We start from the raw sequence: 21,972 nt of genomic DNA, 5'->3' as shown, positions 1-21,972 counted from the left end.
GTTTCTTGAAATGGTAGAAAGAAATTTGAGTATTTGTGTTTGGCAAAATTTATAAAATCACCTCGACACAAATCTGAGGATTAACGTTAATTCTGATGCTACACAAAAATCCCAAGTATAATCGATTAAAATGAGTGACAACTAAAATAGATGATCTTTGGTTGCCGTGGCAACAAAAGCAACGGCATTCTTCTCACTACAAGCCCGCGTAGCTACTGTCAAACTCAGTGTACTGTTGTTTCTACCGCGACAACTTTCCAATGCTGACAAACACCACCGTTTAGTCGCTAGTCTTCTCCTGTCGCTCGGCGTCAGTCTCTGTCATGCGTGAAAGGTCGTGACAAGCGGTGTTCTCTACTGCGGGTCTCGAAAAGGTGTGTCGAAACGTCGGCGTGCCACAAATAGAGACATGCGCATCGCTTGGCGCACACACCCAGCGCATACTTCGCAGTGTGTGCAACTGTGACGAGGTTGAGTTTGGCCTGGGGCCTCCCTGGAGAGGGTTCAGTGTGGCCTCTCGCTTTTTCTCTCAATTCTTTGTCATTATCTCTCTGTCTTTGTGGCTGTTATCACGCTGATACATTTCCTGCTGCTGGCACGGCTCCTGCATAGCTTATGGTTAAAGAAAGCTTTCATCTAGCCACTACTTTAATGACACACACACACACACACACACACACACACACACACACACACACACACACACACACACACACGCACACACACACACGTATGCTTGGGTGGTTGTTCGGGCCAGTGCTGCCCCCGCCAGACCACATGCCCAGACTAGCTCCGCTGGCACCAATTGACCCGATAACATCTCCACTTTATTTCATTTTGGCTCAGTCGGGCGAAGACAGGATTAAAAAAAAATAAAAGACAGGGGGATTTTTTTTTTTTTTTTTTTTTTTAAAGTAGTGCACACATTGTTTGAGCCTTTGACCCATCTAGGGTCAGGATGTAACATGACAGGCCTGGCAGACGTTTACTCTCCATTTGTGTTTTGATGTTTTAGTCATAGAGCAAGCTAATAAAACGCAGATTTACATTTATAATGAATAAAGCCAGAAGTAAAATTGTCCTCATAATCCTCTTATTTAAGTGTGTATATATATATATATATATATATATGTGTCTGATCGTTTCTGGCTACGATAGTTTGATTATTTCACTGTGCGGTACAAGTCCTGTTAAAGCCAATGCTAGGAAAACAGCACCAGCCACAAAAAAGTAGTGAGAATAAGGGTGGTCATGGCAGTAACAGATGCTATTTTTGTTTCACACATGACTTTTGGGGTGGTTATTATAAAAATGCAGGTTCATTTTTTAAATGTAACTAATTCACATATACAGTGCAACTAATGCTTGCAATGATGTTAAGTGCTAACTAAAACAACAATGGCCTCCAGGCTGGTTCACCAGGAAAGTAGTTGGGAGTTTAAGGGTTTTTTGGGCTCGTGACATGTTTTTAAAATACATTTTAGCAAGAAAACTAAAAAAAAAAACTCAATCGCAAAAGTTTAAAAAAGGGCGGAAATGCATGATGTAATTTAAAAAAGTTAGTGTTAAGACTAAAAACACTACTAATATAATGCTATAACATAAAGCTGACGTATATTTTAGCAGGAAATGTTTGGATTTCGACCCCACTGTTGTAGCATCTTCATGGTTATACATTTTTGTTTTTACTCAAATTATTATGTACAAAAATAAAATAAAAACACACTCTTTGCCAAATCAAAGTTTCTTAAAAACATTTTTAGATTTCTGCCATGAATTTCTGCAATTAAGGTAGCCCAAAAAGCTAGAAAAATTAATATTTTTTGTGATTTCAGAATAAAAGGCAATTAGTGAGCAGCTTTCTCAGCAGGGACCGCCACTATGGCAACGAAGCAACAAAACAAGGTAAGTTGTTTTGTCACATTATATATGTTAGTAAATTTATACAAAAACGACTTAACCAATTTTACACAAAACTTTGTAGAAGGGTGGTACAAATGTTTATTTTTGGTGCAGATCTGGATAAAGGATTCAGCATTATTTACAAATTGGAGCAGCCAACCTTTTTCTTCTCCTGAAACAATAATGAATCTTATTGTCAGACACATAAAGGAGTTAGGTTGTAGGTTGAGCTTGAGCTCTAATAGCCCTAATAAACTGGAAGATTATTGATCTGCTTATGTAAAATTAGCCAGAAGCCTTTTAATAGGTTGCTTTTTTGAATTTGAGTGTTGTTTACACGCTGCCACCGACCAAACTAAATTGTGTGTTTCGTTTCCAGCCATCTTTGTTTTGTTTGCGTCTCAGTAATTGGACAAGACAAGTAAGTGGATGCAGTGACGGGGGCAGGGGGAGTGTAAGTGTAGCATGTAAAGCTCTCAGCATCTCTGCTGCTGCTGCTGCTGCTGAGGCAGCCACTAAAGTGCCAAATAGGGCCGTAAACGCCGTCTCTCCTCGCAGAGCGGGACGCTAATGAGATAAGAGGACAAGGGTGGCGCTAAGCGGACGATGCCCGCACCGACTAGCTAACAAGCGATGTCTTTTCTGGCTTTTTCACAAAACGCTAATGGCGCTGGCGAGGTAGCCCATTACGCCACACAATAGCCGCACGTTCGATTCGAGCTTCCGCAAAAGTCCCTGAGCGCTAACAGTAATGTGGTCACAAACGTGGGGACGGCGCACGATCGGGCATACAACAACGATTTATTTGGCAGGCATATACAGTTAAATCTAATAGCTTGTCAATAGATTTGAGAGGGGTACGGATAATCTGGTCTCGGGTCAAGCTGTGGCCATCCTCATACTTTTAAACTGTAATTTTTAAAGTAGTTTTTTCACAATAACTGTAAGCAGGGGCATAGCACCAAATTCTAGGCCTGCCATTCCACCCCAAACCCAATGTCGCCGACCCATACACACACACTTGATATGTTTCGATGCACTAAAAAAAGTTGAAACAATTTTTTTGAACGCATGTAAAAACACGAACTAGGTTTTTGACGTTTAAAAAAATGGGATTACCATATCTAGACAAACCCGCTGCATAATGTTTTTGTTTAAAAAAAAAATGTTAGTTGTTTTTACAAAAAAAGCCAACAAACTCAATAAGAAGTAGCCAGAATATGAATTTAAATAATCATATACTTGTCATTATTCACCTAAAAATGATTATAAATCCGTCAAATGTTCCTTTACTTTAACAGTGTACAGTATTAGCTGATACACCTAGTATTATCATCAGTGGATATTACAAATGATAATAAGACATCATTATTATAATGATTATAGGTTTATTGGGGCATCTCCTGGGAGTTAAGTCTCCCGCTGTCTTTAAAAACAAGCCACGCCCCTTTTTGTTACTTTAATTGAGGGTCCTTGAACTCACCACAGTTATGGGCAATGCGAGGCAAACGTGAAACTTGTACATAACTGTATCCTTAGCTGCCACAGATAGATTGATTATATTGTTTACCTTTTGTCTATCACCTCTCCTTGTTCCAAAATGCTGGTGCTGTGTGTGAATGCCTAAAGGTGAGATTTGATGACATTATGACATCTGTGTTGAATGACGCGTTCAAAGCTTGAAAAAACATTTTGTATTTTTGATAGGCAGTGTAGTCTTATGACATTTAGAGTTGAATCAATCAACCATATTATTAAGCTTTTAATTTTTAGCTATACTAATTTTATATTAACATTTATGGTATCTTGTTTTTATTAAAATATTAAATTAATATTTTACAAAAGCCCAGGGGCCCTGATGTACAAGTGAAAAAATATGTTAAGCGGTGATAGCATAAAAGCAAAGTAGGCAAAAGAAAAAGCAAAAGTTATCCTTTGTGCGCTATGCTGACATCACTACAATATTTTGAGCAACTTTCGAGGCATTTCCTGAACATATGTATTGAATTCCACATTGTTCGATCTTCCACTGTATTTATGCAGGCAGCATAAACACGAACGCACACCAGGAAGCTTCTGGTGGGCTGCAGTGACGTCGTGTTTGTGTTTAACGCAGCCGTCATGTGCGGGTAAAAGTGGGGGGGACGGCTTGCAGGACGTGGACGGAATGAGGGGCGCGATCTTCTCCAATGGCTCCTAAAGCAGTGTTAAGGAGCAAAGAGTGCACACATCTGGAGGACGCGGCGCGGCGGCACATGCTGCAAGTTAGTGGTGGCGCTCGCTCTCCAAATTAGTGGCGAGTTTTATTCCCCCGCTGTGGTAGGAAAATATCAAATGTGCTGCCATATGAGTGCCATAAAGCTGCCTTTGGAGCGTTTGATGCCTTCATGTGGGAGTCTTTAGGCTGTGTGTACGTTTGTGTGTGTTTGCGTGCGTGTGTGTGTAAGTGCATATCGCTCTTGTCAATGTATTTCAGCGTGCATGTTTCCACTCTGCATTCATGTACATTTCTATTCCGCTATATGAATGTGTAGGTCAGGTGTGCACATGTAGCCGGCCTCATAGACCTAGATGACCCCCATGGATGCAACACACACAGAAAAAGTAGACGTTCCCCCAGGGTGGTCCCAACTGAGGCAAGGGGCCCATACGCAGGCGGCAACATGCATGTTGCCGTTGTGCACATGCAAGCTCACAATGGCGATGAGCTGACTGCAAACTTTGTGTCGCCTGTCACAACTTTGCCTCTTTTGTTGCTCGTTTGCCACTTCAGCTGCTTTTAAGGTGCTAATCTTAACTATTTCTCAGCCTTTTGAATGTCGCATATTTCCGTTCATCTATTTTCTACCGCTTGCCCCCCTCAGGTTGCGGGGAGCTTGAGCCTATCCCAGCTGCGGAAGGCAGGGTACACCCTGGACATAATTTAGCATGTTCGCATAGTAGTAACCGTATGTTAACATGCTTCTTTTTGAAAAACAAAAAAAACAAAAAAACTTCCAGGTCACTTTTTCCGCCCACTGAAATTTTCAAAGATGCTTACTAAAAAATATCAAAATATCAAAATAAGTTATGACAATAATTGTTATATTATGTTATATCGTATTATGAGAATAAAAAGTTTAAATGTTATATTTGACCAATTGTTTTATTCTGGTAAAATATTTGTTTCTCGCAATTCACATACAATTACCGTATGTATTTTTTCTTGTAAAATTCTGACTTTTTTCAACGTAATGTTACATTTGTATTCCACTAAAATAATGACTTGTTTTTCTCCAAATCGTACTCCTAGGGTCATTATTCTCTTACATTTCCAACTTTATCTTGTTAAATTATGCTTGAAGTCTAATGTTATTCTTGTTACATTATGATTTTATTTCATTTTAAAATGTTTTTTTTTTGTTACCTTTTTCTTATCGAATTTTTCTAAATCTAAATATTCATAGTCAAAATATTATAGCTTTTTCCATCACGGCAAACATTTTTTCTTTTAAATTTCATGACATAATTTTGGTGTGTTTAAAAATTACAATTGAATGAGTATTTATTTGTAATGTTAAAACAGTGTAACATTGAAAACTAACAAATGTTTTACTGACGTTTGTACTGAAACTTTTTTTTTTCATTAAATGCTACAATTCGGTATTGTAGCACATTATTGCTGTTCATAAACATTTGTTGTGTCCCTAACATTCCATATAGTCCTGCGTAGTTCTCACAAATTGCGGGTGTTGCTGACTGAAAGCCCAAAAATCACATGGTCGATGGCTGAGGAATCCATGTTTACATGTGATGGTCCAAAGTCGTGCTGTCTTATTTGTGTTTACGTCTCCAGCAGGCGTGCACATGTGATGTCCTCAAGGAGGTCAAAACATCCAAAACATGCTCGCACCAATATGTAATGCATGCATTCTGATTGAACATGTTTTTCTATTTAATCTGCCACTTGACAGCATGGGACACACACACACATGCAAACACACGCACGCACACACTTCTCCATATTTGTAGCTACAAAAAAGGCATTAGAGGGAGGTTGGAATCATAAACAACTTCATGTTACTTTGGAAAAAAGTGTTTAAAATGGAAGGAGCGTAGTCTGCATTCCCCACTGTCACACACACACACACGCACACACACACACACACACACACACACACACACACACACACACACACACACACACACACACACACACAGCAAATGAAAATAGACACACATGCCTCACAGCAGACATAAGATGGATGCGCTGGCACGCGTTCAAAACACTCAAGCGCCAACACACACACACACACACACACACACACACACACACGCACACACACACACACCTACGCAAGTGGCACTGTGTTGGCCCCTAATCACAACCCCGGAGGTTGGACATCAAAATTAAGCAAGTTTTAGGGAGGGTGTGTGTGCGTGTGTGTGCGTGTTTGTGTGTGTGTGTGCGTGCGTGTATGTGGGGGGGTAGAAAAAAAATCATCAGGAGTAATTAACGCATTTTCATATGCAAATGTGATTAATGCAAAACTACAAAGTCATTATGCAAATGGCTTTTCCTTGAGCCTCTGTACAAATATTCGCCGCTCAAATCAGGGATCAGTCTCGCCATCTTTTTTTTATCTCACCCCTCTCCCTCTCTCATAGAGATAATACCTAAGTAGCATGTGAAGTTATTTGGAAGTGGCACAGTGCGTGCGTGCGTGCGTGCGCGCGCATGTGTGTGTGTATGGACCGCCACGACGCCACCTGCCTACTGATTGCGGGCTGCTTGGCACTGGAGCGAGACAAGGAAGCAGGCGCACAGGGGAAGGTATGAATATGCAAAAGCCTGATTGCTTTTCATGATTAAAGCCTATTTAATATGCAAATGAGAGCAAGCCAGGTGATTAAAGGAGCATTGGGTGGTGGGGCAAAAACAAAAAAAAGAAAGTGGGCAGAGGGGGATAGAGGAAGAGAAGGGGCACCTTCAGATCCAAAATAGTCCACCAGTCCACATTGGACATTAAAGGTCATTGGTACATTTAGTTTTCAACTGACTTGAACACATCACAATAGTATTAATATCAGTTCACGGTACAGTATCAATGCACACTTGTGATTAAAGGTTATACAAATGAACTTTGATTGATCAGCAGCATATATCAATACAATCATATTTCCAAGATGTGCACTGACTAACGAATTTGACTTTTCTGATACGATCTAATGTACTGTCAACACTGCGTATGTAAACAATGACAACGTCATATTTTTAACATTTGCCTGCTTTGAGTAATTGACGTAATGCTTTGTTTAGTCACTCATATTTTACATAGCGTCTACTAGCAAATAAAAGGCAACATTTCTTTTTTATCTGAAAAACGAGGTAAAGTTTTTTTGGGCGGTCAGGTGATATAACAAGAAAATGTGGAGATACCTGCTCCTCATTCTTCTAATTAACATCATTTTGTAAGCAACACAATAATGTGACGATATCGTGAACTTTGATGACCATGTGATGTTTCACCTTTCCTGAGCTGCTAAAAACATCAGTTAGAGAATCGCGCCATAATTGTACTGTTTCTTTATGAAGGGTATGTTAACTCTTCAAAAGGTTACACATGCAACAAGTTGATAACTGAAAAGCAAGCCTTCGCTAGCCCGCTTAAGTAAGTAAGTAAGTAAATTAATTTTATTTATAAAGCGCTTTTCACAGATAAAATCACAAAGTGCTGTACAAAACATAGGTGAAGTAAAACAACAATTACATTTAAAACAACAGGGTCAACATCAATAAAGTTGATTCAAAATTATAGTTAAAAGGTGTATTAACTAAAAAATTTACTAAAAAGAGAAGTTTTCAAATGTTTCTTAAAAGTTTCAACACAGTCAAGATCACTGGTGCAAATTGTTCCAGAGTCTGGGAGCTATAGCCTGTAATGCCAGGTCTCCACAGGTTTTAAAACAAGTTTTTGGTATCTTTAGAAGTCCCTGGCCTGAAGACCGAGGTTGCGCCTTGAAGAGTAAGGACATAGCAAGTCAGTGATGTACTGAAGGGCCCCACCATGCAACGCACAGAATGTCAGGCTTAAGCTAAGGTTGTTGTGTCCTTTTTAGTTTTTCTGTCGCCTAAAAACCTATACATATTACCCAGGTAACTACTGTATATCATGATGTGTAGTTCTTGTTTTCCCCACAAATACATACATTTTCACATAATCGTCAGTGTTTCCAACAGATTGGCAATCTATTTGTAGTGGGGTAGGGTTGGTGTCAATAATAATTATAATAATTGGCAATGACGCATGTATTTAAAACAATTTTTATAAATATATTTGAAGGCAAATCTGTGTTATTAGTATCAACATTTTTTCTTGTTGTACCGTTTTGCTGTATTTTTAAATTGTTGCTTATTTTATTACTACAATGTAACACAGGCTGCCCTTTGTACACCCCTGAATTATTTACATATATCTTTGTGTCCTCCCTGAATGTTGGGATTTAGTTTGGCAGATATGTAAACAGTATTTTAAATTACAGAACATGAAAAGTATATATACTTGACGTACACACACGTAGGAATCATTTTAAAACGACAATATACTCTTTGGTACTAAGTACCGGTACTACTACTCGTGGCGGCTCGCCACAGGTAAATTGAATACATGAGAAACACTGATTATTGTGTTCTTGCTAAGCTAATTATACTATGGGCCAAGTATCGTAATATAGCAACAGTGACTGTCATTTCCAAGGCTACGTCAAAATCCCAACACTTGGGCGGGCCCTACGATGCAAGTGGGTCGCCCCCCGCACTACACATCCCCTGTTCCCTAAACCCCTTGAAAAAAGTGACAGCCCGGAGACGAGAAGTGGACAAAAAGGCGGGAAAAGAGATGTTTGCGTATGTCACTGTCACCGCGTCGTCTTATGAAATATTTACCGCCTGATCTCTTTACGCCGTACGTGTGTGTGTGTGTGTGTGTGTGTGTGCGCGCGGGGATGTCATGATGTGACAGCGCCCGCGTATACACGCCTCAAAGTATTCAGAGGGGGGCCCCAGTGGCCATCCCGGGAAGGGTTCAAAACTGGGCCAGGGTCGTCTTAGGTTGCTAACACTCCTCTGTTGACATCCTTTTGCTTGCCCCATGACTCGTGTCATTCTTCACACACACACACACGCACATACACGCACGCGTGCGCATACACATATTAGTATAGCGTCACTAGCGTGCACCAGCAGGCCCGCAGGATGGGCTGAGCGTGTGCGAGCTTTGCATCTTGTGTTTGCAGACAAAGAGGCCAGACAGGATGTTGTAAAAGCAGGTGAAGAAAAAAGAAAAGACGGCGAAGGGTTAGCACATGTTCTCCGTGCACAGCTGCTCAGCTGTGTGACAAATTTTTTCACTTTTTGGGGTCCTAAGTGTGTGGCATGGGGCACTAGCACTTCAATAGAAAGTCAGTAGAGCACAGACCTCTGCCAAGGCCAACACAACAATGATTGTACTCTCATGTAACTGTACGTCTTTGTTGTCATTTAGATTATGCATTATTATAGTCCCATATTTAGCCAACAATCCAGCTTTCTCTTTAAGCAAATTCAACAATGAAAATGCCCTGTGATGAGGTGGCGACTTGTCCAGGGTGTACTCCCCCTTCCGCCCAAATGCTGATAGCTCCAGCCACCCCCGGACCCTGAGAGGGACATCTGATTTAACACTAGCTTGGCACTTTTATGATCCACTTCTGTATGTAATACAACTATTTCACTGTAATTATTATATTATGATAATTATCATACTTTAACAAACAACAATAATCGCTTGTTGTCTTGAGAATATTGTAGTCTGCACATTGCCGCATTTTCTAATAAAAATTGGAAAAACTGTAAAACAAATCATACTTTTTTCCCCTTGATTTACTTCCCATGCTTCCAAAGCCATAATGGGTATTTATAATTTATTTAGAAATAAATTAAGGTATATTGAAAGAAAACTGCACAAACAATTCCTAATTAAATTTCCTAGAAAATAAATTTGTGGGCAACCTTGCCCACAAACTAGTGAACAAAAGATGATTACAACATTGGAGTTAAAATTAAGCATCCTTTAAAACCTAAAACTGCTCCAAATGAGAGTGAAATAGGTCAGATATTTTCAGACGTATAACAATCGTATTTGAATCAGCATCCTCTGCAATAAATATTGGTGTTAAACAAAAGAAATAGACCAAAGAAAAATATCCAGTGTCGAGGACACACTCAGGAGGATATATATATATATATATATATATATATATATATATATATATATATATATATGTATGCATGCATGTATGTATGTATGTTTGTATGTATGCATATATATGTGTATATATACTGTATGTATGTATATGTGTATATATATATGTAAATGTATGTATGTATATGTATGCATATATATGTATGTGTATATACTATATATGTATGTATGTATATATGTACGTGTATATATATATGTATGTATGTATGTATATGTCTATATATATACATATATATATATATATATATATATATATATATATATATATATATATATATATGTGTATATATATAAATATATATACGTATATATATAAATGTATGTACATATATATATATATATATATATATATATGTAAATGTATGTATATATGTGTATATATATATAAATATATATACGTATATATATAAATGTATGTATATATGTGTATATATATAAATACATATGTATTGTATATGTATGTATATGTGTATATGTATGTATATTTATGTATATGTATGTATGTATGTATATATATATATGTATGCATATATATATATATGTATACATATATATGTATGCATATATATGTATGTACAGTATGTATGATATACATACTGTACATCCATCCATACATTTATACTATATATGTATGTATATCTAATAATGTATGTATGTATGTATATATGTACGTGTGTATATATGAATGTATATATGTATGTATGTATATATATATATATGTGTATGTATATATGTATATGTAAATATGTATATATACATGTATGTATACATGTATGTATATATGTATATATACATGTATGTATATATGCATATTCATGTATGTGTATATATGTATATATATATACATGTATGTATATATGTATATACTGTGTATATATACATGTATGTATATATATATATATATATATATATATATATATATATATTTATATATATATATATGTATATACTGTATATGTGTATATATACATGTACAGTATTTGATGACACTAAGGGAGGTAATACTTTAACAATGGGTTTATTATTATTGTGCTTGTAGTTTGCAGTGGTGTGCGACTGCAATTTGCACTTTGTTTTTTGGTTGTTGTTTTTTTTTTTTTTTTTTTTTAAACACTCGTTTTTGTTGAATACATTTGAGAGCACATAGTGTGATGTCGTCGATTTCAACTGCTAGAGTGATTTTTGCCACATTGGAAGTGACAATCAACATGGAACTGATGCATGTTGTTTACGAGCTCCCTTTTATACGCTTGAAAAAAAAAGACAAATAACAAAGAAAAGAAAGACAAGAGAATTTTTTTGTGGCAGGCGCTGGTCACGCACACAAATTGTGCACATGTGTGGCGATGACATGTAGAAATCTGCTCGCTGTCTCTCAAAGGAAGCCGACGAGTGCATGTGAAAAATACATCTCACATCGCAACACTTATAGTGAGGTGAATGCATGTGTGACAAATTAAATGTGAATTAAAAATAATTGCAGTAAAACATTATTGTGAAGGAGGATGACTGCTTGAACCATATTTTGTTCTTTTTAACCTTCCGAGACCTTTAAGATGTTTGACATGCAGTTTTCATTCTCCTTATATTTTCCTTTTGCTGGAACTAAGAAGTGCCTCCTTTAAATTACATTGAATTGCATACCCTCTTGGGAACCAGCATCCTGAGCATTTGTCAGAGTTACACATTTTTGAAAACAAAAAAGCCCTGTTATACAAACCGCAATATATATTTGTTTTTCTTTTTTCAAAGTTACATATTTTTGGTAGAGAAAAAAATAAATCCCAAAATGCAAATGTCCACTGTAGTGGACTACATTTTTGGTAAATTTTTTTTGCCAGAGATACACATTTATGTGCAAAATCTACTGCAGAGGTCGCTGGTTCTCAGGAGGAAATAATGACTGACCTAATTAAAATGTGTGCAACAATCATTGACGTTTGTCTTATTAATTTGTATCAATAATGATCATTCTTATTCAAAGTTGGGGGACAATAATTCCGCGTTTGGAAATGTTGATAGAGAAAAAAAAGAGTAATTTTTCTGCACCAAAATATTTTTGGATACTAAAAATTTGGCTGACGTCACGCTTGTAGGATAAAGCTTGTCCCTCAATAATAATATTCAGCTATGATGATTATGATGGTGATTTATTTATTTTGATAGAAACCCTCCCATACCCCCCCTTTTTCCCAGATTATTAATCCTTTTTATCCTCACCGAGCAAAATATTTTAATCAGCTTCCTTACGCGTTTTATTTTTAATTTTTAATACGATTTGTAACCGGCATATGCTGCAGAACTCTAATATATTGCACATTATCGGGTACTATGCGACGTCGTCCTCCATCTCCCTTTGAACCTCGCACTTTCCAGGCCTATCAGTGTGACATCTCACACTTTGTGGGGACATTTTGGCAAGCCCACTCAAGAAATATGCGAGGATGAGCTACTTTAGCCCCAGTAAAGTATGTGTGGGTGGTGTCTGACACAACACACACACGTGCTGGTGTGGCTAATGAAATGTGTATTTCTATTAATCCCTCTTGAAGGCCTCAGTCAAAATAAGAAATATTCTTTTACAAGGAGCTATGTGCCTCAGACAGTTGAGACACGACGTGTTTCTTTTTTTATTTGTGAGAACATTTTAACTGGTCCCCTTGAGAAAAAACTGCTTGTTTAAGCGACTTTCGACTACGTGTGTGTGCGTGCATGTGTGTGTGTTGCATTAGGATCTAAAGTGTCCCCATACCTCCTTTTTCCTGTTTGGGACAAATCCCCTTGGCCGGAGTCATCCTCCTCTCGGGGTCATCGTCCCTCCCGGGGGTCACCTGGATGCCCACCTCCACAGGGAGAGGCCCCCTCCCTAGCTCCAGGGAGCGTACCCTAGGAGAGATGGAGATGCTGGCGGCGCCCCCGGCCTCCCCATGCTTGGAGAAGGTGCCCGGCCCCCCCTGGGTGGGGCCACGGCACAGCCGCCGCTTGTGCTCGATGAAGACCAGGATGTCTCCCAGCGGGAAGTTGGCCTGGCACTGGCCGCATGTCAGCAGGTCGTGCTCCTCGGGCCCCGCCCTACGGGGGCTGAGGGCGGCAGGCGTGGGAGACGGAGATCTCGTCGCCGAATCATTGGCCTCAGCTGTGGGAGAAGGAGACAGGAGGAGGTGGTGGTTACTATTTAAGACGGCGCACTTTGGAGGAGACGACGGCGTGAAGCGGGCGGGCGGGCGAGGGAGAGGGAAGAAAAGAAGGTTTGTGGTGATGAGATTACCTGATAAGAGGAACCTCTCCCCACCACAGGACATGAGCGGCCCCCTCAAAAGTGTGTCAATTTCATGGAATAAAACAACCAAGCTGAGCGGCTACGGCACTAACACAAACACCTGCTCGGCTTATCCAGCAGAGATCGGCGTGGGCGGGACCCTAAAAGACTCTTTTGGTGTGTGTGCGCGCGCGTGTGTGTGTGTGTGTGTGTGTGTGTGTGTGTGTGTGTGTGTGTGTGTGTGTGTGTGTGTGTGTGTGTGTGTGTGTGTGTGTGTGTGTGTGCCAGGAAGCTATTCATCTCTCAGTGCATGCTGGGTTTCCGGTTGCGGCCTTCGCTTTGCACTGAGAAGACATGCCGCACACAACGAAGCGCCTAGCCAAGGCCGCATCCATCCTGATTATGTGTGTGTGTGTGTGTGTGTGTGTGTGTGTGTGTGTGTGTGCGTGCGTGCGTGCGTGCGTGCGTGCGTGCGTGCGTGCGTGCGTGCGTGCGTGCGTGCGTGTGTGTGTGTGTGCGTGCATGCGTATGCGTGTGGTGCGGCACAATGGGTAATGTATGTGTGTGCAAACAGGTGAGTTAAAGAGCGTATTCTCAGCAGACATTAAATCTATAGAGGTAAAACCTGGGGTCCTGTTAAGAGAGTAAATCTCATTCTTCACACATCTGACACGGTCATTAATAACCATTACCCACACACACACACACACACACACACACACACACACCTCCCCTATGGTGTCGTCCCTCAGTTTAACACAAATCCCTCATGGACAACCTCTTTTTTTTGGTCTTTCTTTTCCAGTGCCACCACGGTGAAAGAGTGTCCTCTTCTGAAAGCCTGCAAGCAAACCGGAAGCTCCAGAGACTCCAGGTGGGTTGGATGGATGGGTACTGAGGAGGGAGACTGTCGGGGGTGTGTGTCAAGGGGTGGGCCCAGGGAGACGAGCTGATGTCTGGTCGAGAGAGGCATGGCATCTCCTTCCCTCTAGCGCTCGCTCTCTCTCTCTCTCTCTCTACCCCGCTTCTCTCTCCAAACATGACACCCCTAATAATTGCTAAGGCTAGATAACAACTGTGTGTGTATTATCAGTGCACAGATCCTAAACTCCCTTATCGCTCGTCTAGGCTTCTAAACTTCCTGTCGCACACTTCCTCTCCCAATCCCCAAATTTAAAGCTTCCAAATGCATATTTCTTGCTACTACTACTTGTGCCATAAAGGTTAATAAATGTATGTGTTTTCATTTCTACAATCCGGCTTCTGCAGCCTACAGCGGATGATGTAATAATTGATTGATGATGTAAATAATCAATGTTACTATATTTTTTAGCAGCTTGCTTGTTAAACAATTAGTCCCTGTATTATCTTCCTGCTCTAAAACATCACATGATCTCTTGTAAAGTGAACCCGTGAAAGTGTTTTGTCCTAGTTTTCAATGTAGGTACGCTACTTTTTTTCTTAGTTAAAGAGTAGCAGGTTCAACTAGTACTCTTATAACTTGTGTATTATTATTATTATTGCTAATTGCTAAAATTAGATCTAAAGTACTATGTCAACCTGCTGTTCATATGACTGAAAGAAATGTTGTCGTTCATATCTTTCAGATATATTTTCAAATTATATCAACTTTAGGAATCTTTGCTTATATTGTCCGACAAAATTGGTTTCTGGTTATTGAATGATATTGATCTAAATCGGTCATCAAACTGAAACACCTCAACTAGTAACCCTCTCTCAAATTTGTATTTTTTTTTAATAAAATGTTAAAAACCCCACCCACCTTCGCCTCCACCCGCGCCTCGGCCTACATGCGTGTTCCAGTCCACTCGCTTTTTGCCCCGGGAGCGACGAAGCGCTCTGTGCCAAACATCCCGGCTGTAAGCGGCGAAGGCTGGCTGGCCACGCGCCAAGATCATTTCCATCTCATCATCTTAGGCGGCGGAGAGAAGGAACACAAACACATATTTACCTGCGGATCACAGCTTGTGACCATAATTCATCAAGCGCCGTTCCGCAAGCCTTCACATGCGTACATTTGCAGCGGCGGCCATGTTGCATAATTTTGACGCATATTAGCAGCAAGAAATCTATCTGCTAACAACATGGCCTGTTCCTGTTTGCACGGGTGATGACAAGACAGGTGGCAAGATGGCGCCCAACGGGAAACCAGCCTTTAAATGTGTGCGCTATTAATTCACCTGGGCCTTCCAACTTGACTTGTTGTCCTATGTGCAACTATAGACGAATAGAGCAGGCCTTGTTACACACACACACACACACACACACACACACACACACACACACACACACACACACACACACACACACAAGGCCCGAGGACATAAGGCAGTAAATGAGCAGGCGTCGGCACCATCACTACGCCGCCACAATATCAGTTAGACATCTCTGGCGGGCCGCACCCCTCTCACCTGTGTGAGAAAGCACGCGTGCAAGAAGCAACCGAGCATGGAATGTTTGCAAAGTGGAGGGGGAGGGATGGGGCTGTGTGTGTGTCTGAGTGTGTGTGGACACGCTAAAGTGTAAAAATGGAAACGTCTATAGAAGCGGCGGCGTGAGAGCCTGTCAAACACACGGTCGGCCGTGAAACTCAAGCTGCTCAGCCCTCTCACATACTCTCACCATGCACACACACACACACACACGCACACACACACACACACACACACACACACCTCAGACACACACACACACACACACACAAACACACACACACACAAGCATAGAGTCTCGCCAGCAGGAAGACTGAGAGGGAGTCAGGCTGCCTTAGAGCGCCCCCTATCTGCCACAGGCAGCGCCACTCTTCTGCTCACACAATGTGAAGAGCAAATAGAGCTTTTGTGTCTATATTTTCATTCTCTTCCATCAAGAGGTCTTTCTTGTTTTAAAAGTAATTATTTGACTTTGTGCACCTTTTTAACACTTATGATTCTGCTTGTGCTGCTCACATTAACAAAACAGGCTGCGGGGGAATTTTTTTGGGGGGAGGTAGAGATGGAGGGCGCATATACATGCACTTTAATAGCATCTTTAAATCCCTTAAATCCCTAATGATTGCATCTGTGCTGATCTGCGCTCGTACACGCTGCCTAACGGGCAGAAAACAGAAATTCCTAGCAGGGTCAGACATGTTGGGAAAGTGCTGAAAACTATGGGTAGAATTAAACTAATTATTCCATTAATTGTAGTTTTTTTTCAAAGAAAATGTTTATGTACTATTTTTCTAATGGCAGAAAACAATGTGTAATGAATATCTTTTTTATGCTGTATGTAACGTCCTCAGTTTAGGCTGAATCAACAGCGCCTCTGCTGGTAGCACCTAAGTACTGCACTCAAGTGCTTCAAGCTCAACCCCACAAAAGTAATTATTATTCATACCCCTTGTGTAAGTCCAAATATGTTTTTTTTCAAATGCATTAATGGCGAAGGTTTTCTCTCAACATGTGTTGAAAAATGCCCCCCCTTTGTCTTCCTGTGTAAAAGAAACAAAAACTCACACATACATGTTCACCCCCAAAAAGGGGTGTGAGTGCGTGGGTGAGGAGTGTGTGTGTGGAGGGGGCGGTGATTGTCGTTGCCGCGCGCAAACGACAGCGGCGACATTGCAAATGGTAGGAATCAAAAATTCAAACTACAAGCGGCCTCGCTTAGAAGCCTCCATGGTGGCCCAGCATGGTCGGCCGAGTAAGCAAGTGTCTCGTTAGCGTAGTTGATCCACAGCGAGCTCGCCATAAATCTTACATCGTCAGAAAACGTCCCCGTGGTCCTCGCTGGGACTCGGCTGACTTGTAAGCCATGAGGCGTGACGTTTAAAGATAGGCATCACCATTTAACAAACTTTATTTTCTGTGATAAGATAGCGAGGGCAAGCTTTTTAAAATGCCTATAAAATTAATCAGATGCGCTCGGCTGATGATAGTGAAATATTGAAGCAAAATGAGGGAACAAAGTGAAATGCCTTTTAACCAATCAGGAGGCGTTCGCCAATCAACGCCTGCCAGCTTGCCGCCGTCGTCTGCTTACTGTGTGTGTGTGCGTGCACGTGTGTGTGTGTGTGTGTGTGTCTGTGCGTGTGTTCGACAGCCATATGGTGAAAATGAAAAAAAAGACAAAAAAACGGCGTGCACATCCCGGGGAAAGGTGCATCCAGGAAGCTACAGATGCACACTGATGCTTGCCGCCACTCAAGCCGAAAGGGTGCAAGTGTGACTCAACGCTACATGCCGAGCAACTACACTAAATACAAAAATACTACATCAAAACACCCTTATATTAATTTACAAAATGTGACTGCATGATATCGCCACTATATTTTATTAATTGTATTTAAGTGTCTTTTATTTCATGACCTGTGGTATTACCACGGTGTGATAACTGATATATTGCAAGATACATGTCTATATCAGTGTGACCCAAGGCGGGGAAAAATTAAAAGTCGTCATTATCATAAAATGAAACTATGATATGAATTTAGTTTTTATGTGGAACTTAAATGTGACAATATTTAAAGGTGTAAGCTGTTCATAAACTGCTGTAGAATTAAAAACATGTTGTTACTTTACACTATTCTAAAATAAACAGAGAAAAAAAAAGAAAAAGAGATGATTGATTTTCTTTGCATTACTAAAAAGTTAGATCATTTGTTTGGGGTGTGGTTTTAAGAATTATAAATTAATTTGTATCCAAAAATTTCAAAATGTGTGATCTTGGTTTTTGGACATATGTGCCATTCATTGGATTGTAAAAATGTGATTGTTTTTGTACTTGTTGTTGGAGGGGCGCCACCTTCAGGAGCCATGAATTACTGTCCCTTAAATAATCAAATAATTTCTTATATTAGAATATATAATATATCATAGGATAGGATAGACATTATTCATCCCACATTGGGGAAATTATGAATATCTGACATGAAAGTGTCAACATTTGGCTGTTATGTAGGGATAATTTATAACAAGTGATGGTAATGTTTAAACTATCTGTACTTTATGACCATGTATTCATTATTTGCCTGCTTATTTATGCTAATTAATACACACCCTTAATTAAAAAGTGCATGGTTCACTTTGTTTGTGGCATTTGTTTTAATTTTCAGTAAACGCAAGCCGCTATGTAATTAGCAGCATTTCTGCAAGATGCCCTTGGTGTCACTCCAGCAAACCTCTGTCGAGTCTACCGGTCCAGCCAGGAGAACACTTCCAAGACGTTTATGCGTCTGTCCAGAAATATGCTGCCATTCTGGTTCTAGGTGCCCTGCGAAGGCCGCAGGGTGCATCGGTGACTCCGGTGGCGGCTGACAATGGCTTGATGTATGCCGGCCACCTGCGCCGAGTTCACATGTAAGCAGACACCTGCTGACAGCTGAGACTTGACGTGCTATCGCCTTTTAAACTGCCTCATTATTGCTAAAAATGACACTACAGTATGTAACACATCCACGAGGCGGGGACTGCTGCTGATGTGTTGACTTAATCTAATCATGTGTTCTCCCCCCTCTATCCCCAGCCTGAGGTGTGATCCAGGTCCGGAAGCTTCCACCTTAAGGAAACAGCCCAGGGTGACAAGCTCAAGTCCAAAGTGAGGCACCTTGACGGTTTTTATGTCCGTTTGTGTGTGTGTGTGTGTGTGTGTGTGTGTGTGTGTGTGTGTGTGTGTGTGTGTGTGTGTGTGTGTGTGTGTGTGTGTTGACCCAGTCTAAACACAAACGCACCTTTTCACTCTCCATTCTCAATGCCTTAGGGGAGGTTGTCTTTCCATCAAAAATTCAAGTTCAACATCTAGGTAAGCATTGTCAATCAGCCGTCACACAAAAAGGGGAATTACAGCTTTTTTGTAGCCATTTTAGCTTTAAACAACAGCGTCAAGATTAGAAGCGCAGACAACAATCTTATCAAACCCTGAAAACAAAAAACAAAAAATACATGTCCAAAATGTGTTTCAACAGTATTCCACAAAAATGTGCTAAGATGAGCGGAGTACAGTTAGAGGATGTAAAAGGGGCAATAATTATTTTATGTATATATGTATTTTTTTTACGTTTTAGCATGTATGTATAAGCATTACGCAAAAACTATATAACCGTTTGCCACAAAACTTTGTATAGGAGTGAGACCTTTTACTTTTTGGTGCAAATTAGGATAAAGGTTGTTCAAGTTAACATTTTTTTTATCATGCTTGCTAGTTACCGATTCATAAACCACTCAACAGATCTACACAAAAGTTTGTTAAGGGGTGGTGCATATCCAGAAAAAAGTGCTGACCCAGGAATTGCCGTACTTTTTTTTTTTTTTTTTTTTGGGTAAACATGTTTTTTTTTTGTCTATTTAATGAAGAGCATCACTCAATAACTACTTTAACCGATTTACACAAAACTTTGTAAAGGAGGTGGAGTATAAGCCCAAACGTGCTGAGAGCACCTCACTTTGGCTGTTTGTTGGTGAGTGTATAGTTTTTAAATACTATTCACTCTATTTAAGTTCTGTTCTATTATAAAGGGGGCGGAGCATGGGCCTACAGTGGTACGAGCCCTTGTATAATTTTGTGCAGAGCTGGATAAAAGTGCGGATGCAAGAATTACTCCTCCTTACTTGTGTTGACATGTTTGCATCATGTTTACACTCAAACTATTTTCCCAATTTAACAAATTGTAAATCAAGGGGGATTTTTTTTTTTTAATCATCTGCTGCAATCTTAATTAATTGGTCTTTTTTTTAATTTATCGAATATTTCTTGGTGAATAACGGCTTGAATATTAATGTCAAAATTAGGGAAATGCAAGATGTGTGTATCTGTAATGGAGCTCTTATGTGCTTCTGTAGCTAGCTGTCTCACACTCTTTCTCTCCCACACACACACAAACACACACAAAGCTCGACTAATGATATGACTTATCTTTTAAGTGTCCGGTGTGACCCGAGCTATCATCGACATCAACAACTATCGTTACTGCACCGTTTCACGCTGCTGGTTGAACTTGTGTTCTTCAGGTCATTGTCACAGCTCAGGTTCAACTAGCAGCGCATGTGTGTGTGTGTGCGTGTGTGTGTGTGTGTGTGTGTGGTGTCAAAGAACTGGTAGGACCAGATTGAGGCCCTTTGCTCGGCCCAGCATCCTGCCCTCGCTCGCCTCTCCAAGACAGAAGGACAACAAAACTTGATGTCCTACAGTCCGGTTCGAAGAAATGGCCCTTACGTGAGGGTCAGGTTCAACAATGTTAGCCAGCTCACAGCAGGTGCGTGTCAAAGGAGGGGAAAAAGGAGATTTAGTGTATGCAAAGCGACCAAAGACGTCAGACAAAGTGACCCGTGGCTGCGAGCGGGGGAGGAAAATATTTAACTGTTACACCAAATTTGTTCCCCCAAGTGCCCTGAAGACACATGAAAATATGCAAAGTTTTTGGTATAATGCATGCAGGTAAATGTCACACACACGCACACCCTGAGGTGAAACTGTAACAGGGATATTTTTTTTTCTTAACCCCCAAAGCTTAAAATGTATTTTCTCTCGCCAATCAACTGACAGGAGGTGTGCAGTAAAATGTGCATATCAGTGATAGTAATTTAAAAAATAAAAAAACACTAAAAGGGCTTCATCTGTTACACTATGTGAAACACACACACGCAACACAAAAGTGATGAGAATCAATAATTTGTAACACACTGGCCACAGATTACATCATGAATTTGTGCAATGAATTAGTCTGATTAGGCTTCTATTAAATTGGATTTAGTCAAAGCAGCAGCAGCAGCAGCACTGGGACTTGAAGGTTAAATTTGATATAATTGATTTGGAATTGGATTAGGACGCTTTTCATCTTTTACACCATCATCTATTTCCCCCCCCCAAGCCCTTTCAAAAAAACACAACAATCCTGACAATTCCTCAACAAGCTTGAGAAAAGTTGTTACCGATAAAGAGATCTTATGGTTGATTGATTTTATTTTTTTAAACTTTGGTGTACAATAAGTGTGTATGTTATAAAGGGGAGAAAATCAAACTAACTTGTGCACATTTAAGGCATGTTAAAATGTTAGATGTAATAATTATAAATGATGACACACACACCTGCATACAAATAAAAACAATAATCAAAGACTTCAAAGACTTGGAAGACTTCAAAGATTATTTGATCCATATTATATATTAAATACACGTTTGCAGTGAATGTTCAATTAAATTGTTTGTGTTTTAGGGCAAAATTACGTATTTTTGTTTTTTTAAACTTGCCTTGCCAAATCCCGTCCGACAAAGGCGACTTTTTTAATTCGCCAGCGCGCTCCGTCAAATGAAAAGAAAGCAAGTGGACGCTTTCAAGGCGGCCAGCAAAGAGCAAATGTTGGGAAGAAATCGGCAAAGAGAAGACGGTTCTGGCTCACCTGGCACCGTCTCCCTGTGGCTCAACGTCAAGTGCTGCGGGTTCACCTGCTTGCGGCGGGACATCGCCCCGGCATTTACTCTGGCATCGCCCGGTGAACGGCACTTGGAGTCGGCTTGGACCGTGGTGTCGGT

The 21,972-nt window shown here is 40.2% G+C and overlaps 1 protein-coding gene and 1 long non-coding RNA gene across 3 annotated transcripts in view; one reads left to right on the top strand and one right to left on the bottom strand.

The window, feature by feature from the left end:
* Positions 1–21,914, top strand: part of LOC133576527 (uncharacterized) — a 32,456-nt gene extending 10,542 nt beyond the window's left edge. Inside the window, exons 2-6 of the long non-coding RNA XR_009811652.1 lie at positions 1,836–1,905; positions 14,249–14,317; positions 18,970–19,041; positions 19,204–19,245; positions 20,533–21,914. This is a non-coding gene — a long non-coding RNA (uncharacterized lncRNA). The remainder of the gene's footprint in view (positions 1–1,835; positions 1,906–14,248; positions 14,318–18,969; positions 19,042–19,203; positions 19,246–20,532) is intronic.
* bcl11bb (BCL11 transcription factor B b) overlaps positions 1–21,972 on the bottom strand; it is a 39,837-nt gene extending 17,865 nt beyond the window's left edge. The window contains exons 1-2 of one of the 2 annotated variants that reach the window (XM_061929822.2): positions 21,840–21,972; positions 12,937–13,320 (exon numbers count right to left, since the gene is read on the bottom strand). In XM_061929822.2, the coding sequence (XP_061785806.1) occupies positions 12,937–13,320; positions 21,840–21,903 (448 nt within the window). In that variant the 5' untranslated portion in view covers positions 21,904–21,972. Of the gene's footprint in view, positions 1–12,936; positions 13,321–13,452; positions 13,610–21,839 lie in introns of those variants that run through there. The other variant, XM_061929823.2, reaches the window with a different exon arrangement.

This window comes from Nerophis lumbriciformis, linkage group LG34 (assembly GCF_033978685.3).
Source record: "Nerophis lumbriciformis linkage group LG34, RoL_Nlum_v2.1, whole genome shotgun sequence".
In the NCBI taxonomy this organism is placed as follows: Eukaryota; Metazoa; Chordata; class Actinopteri; order Syngnathiformes; family Syngnathidae; genus Nerophis; species Nerophis lumbriciformis.
The sequence above is the reverse complement of the archived record's forward strand: the minus strand, read 5'-3'. Positions and strand labels throughout refer to the sequence as shown.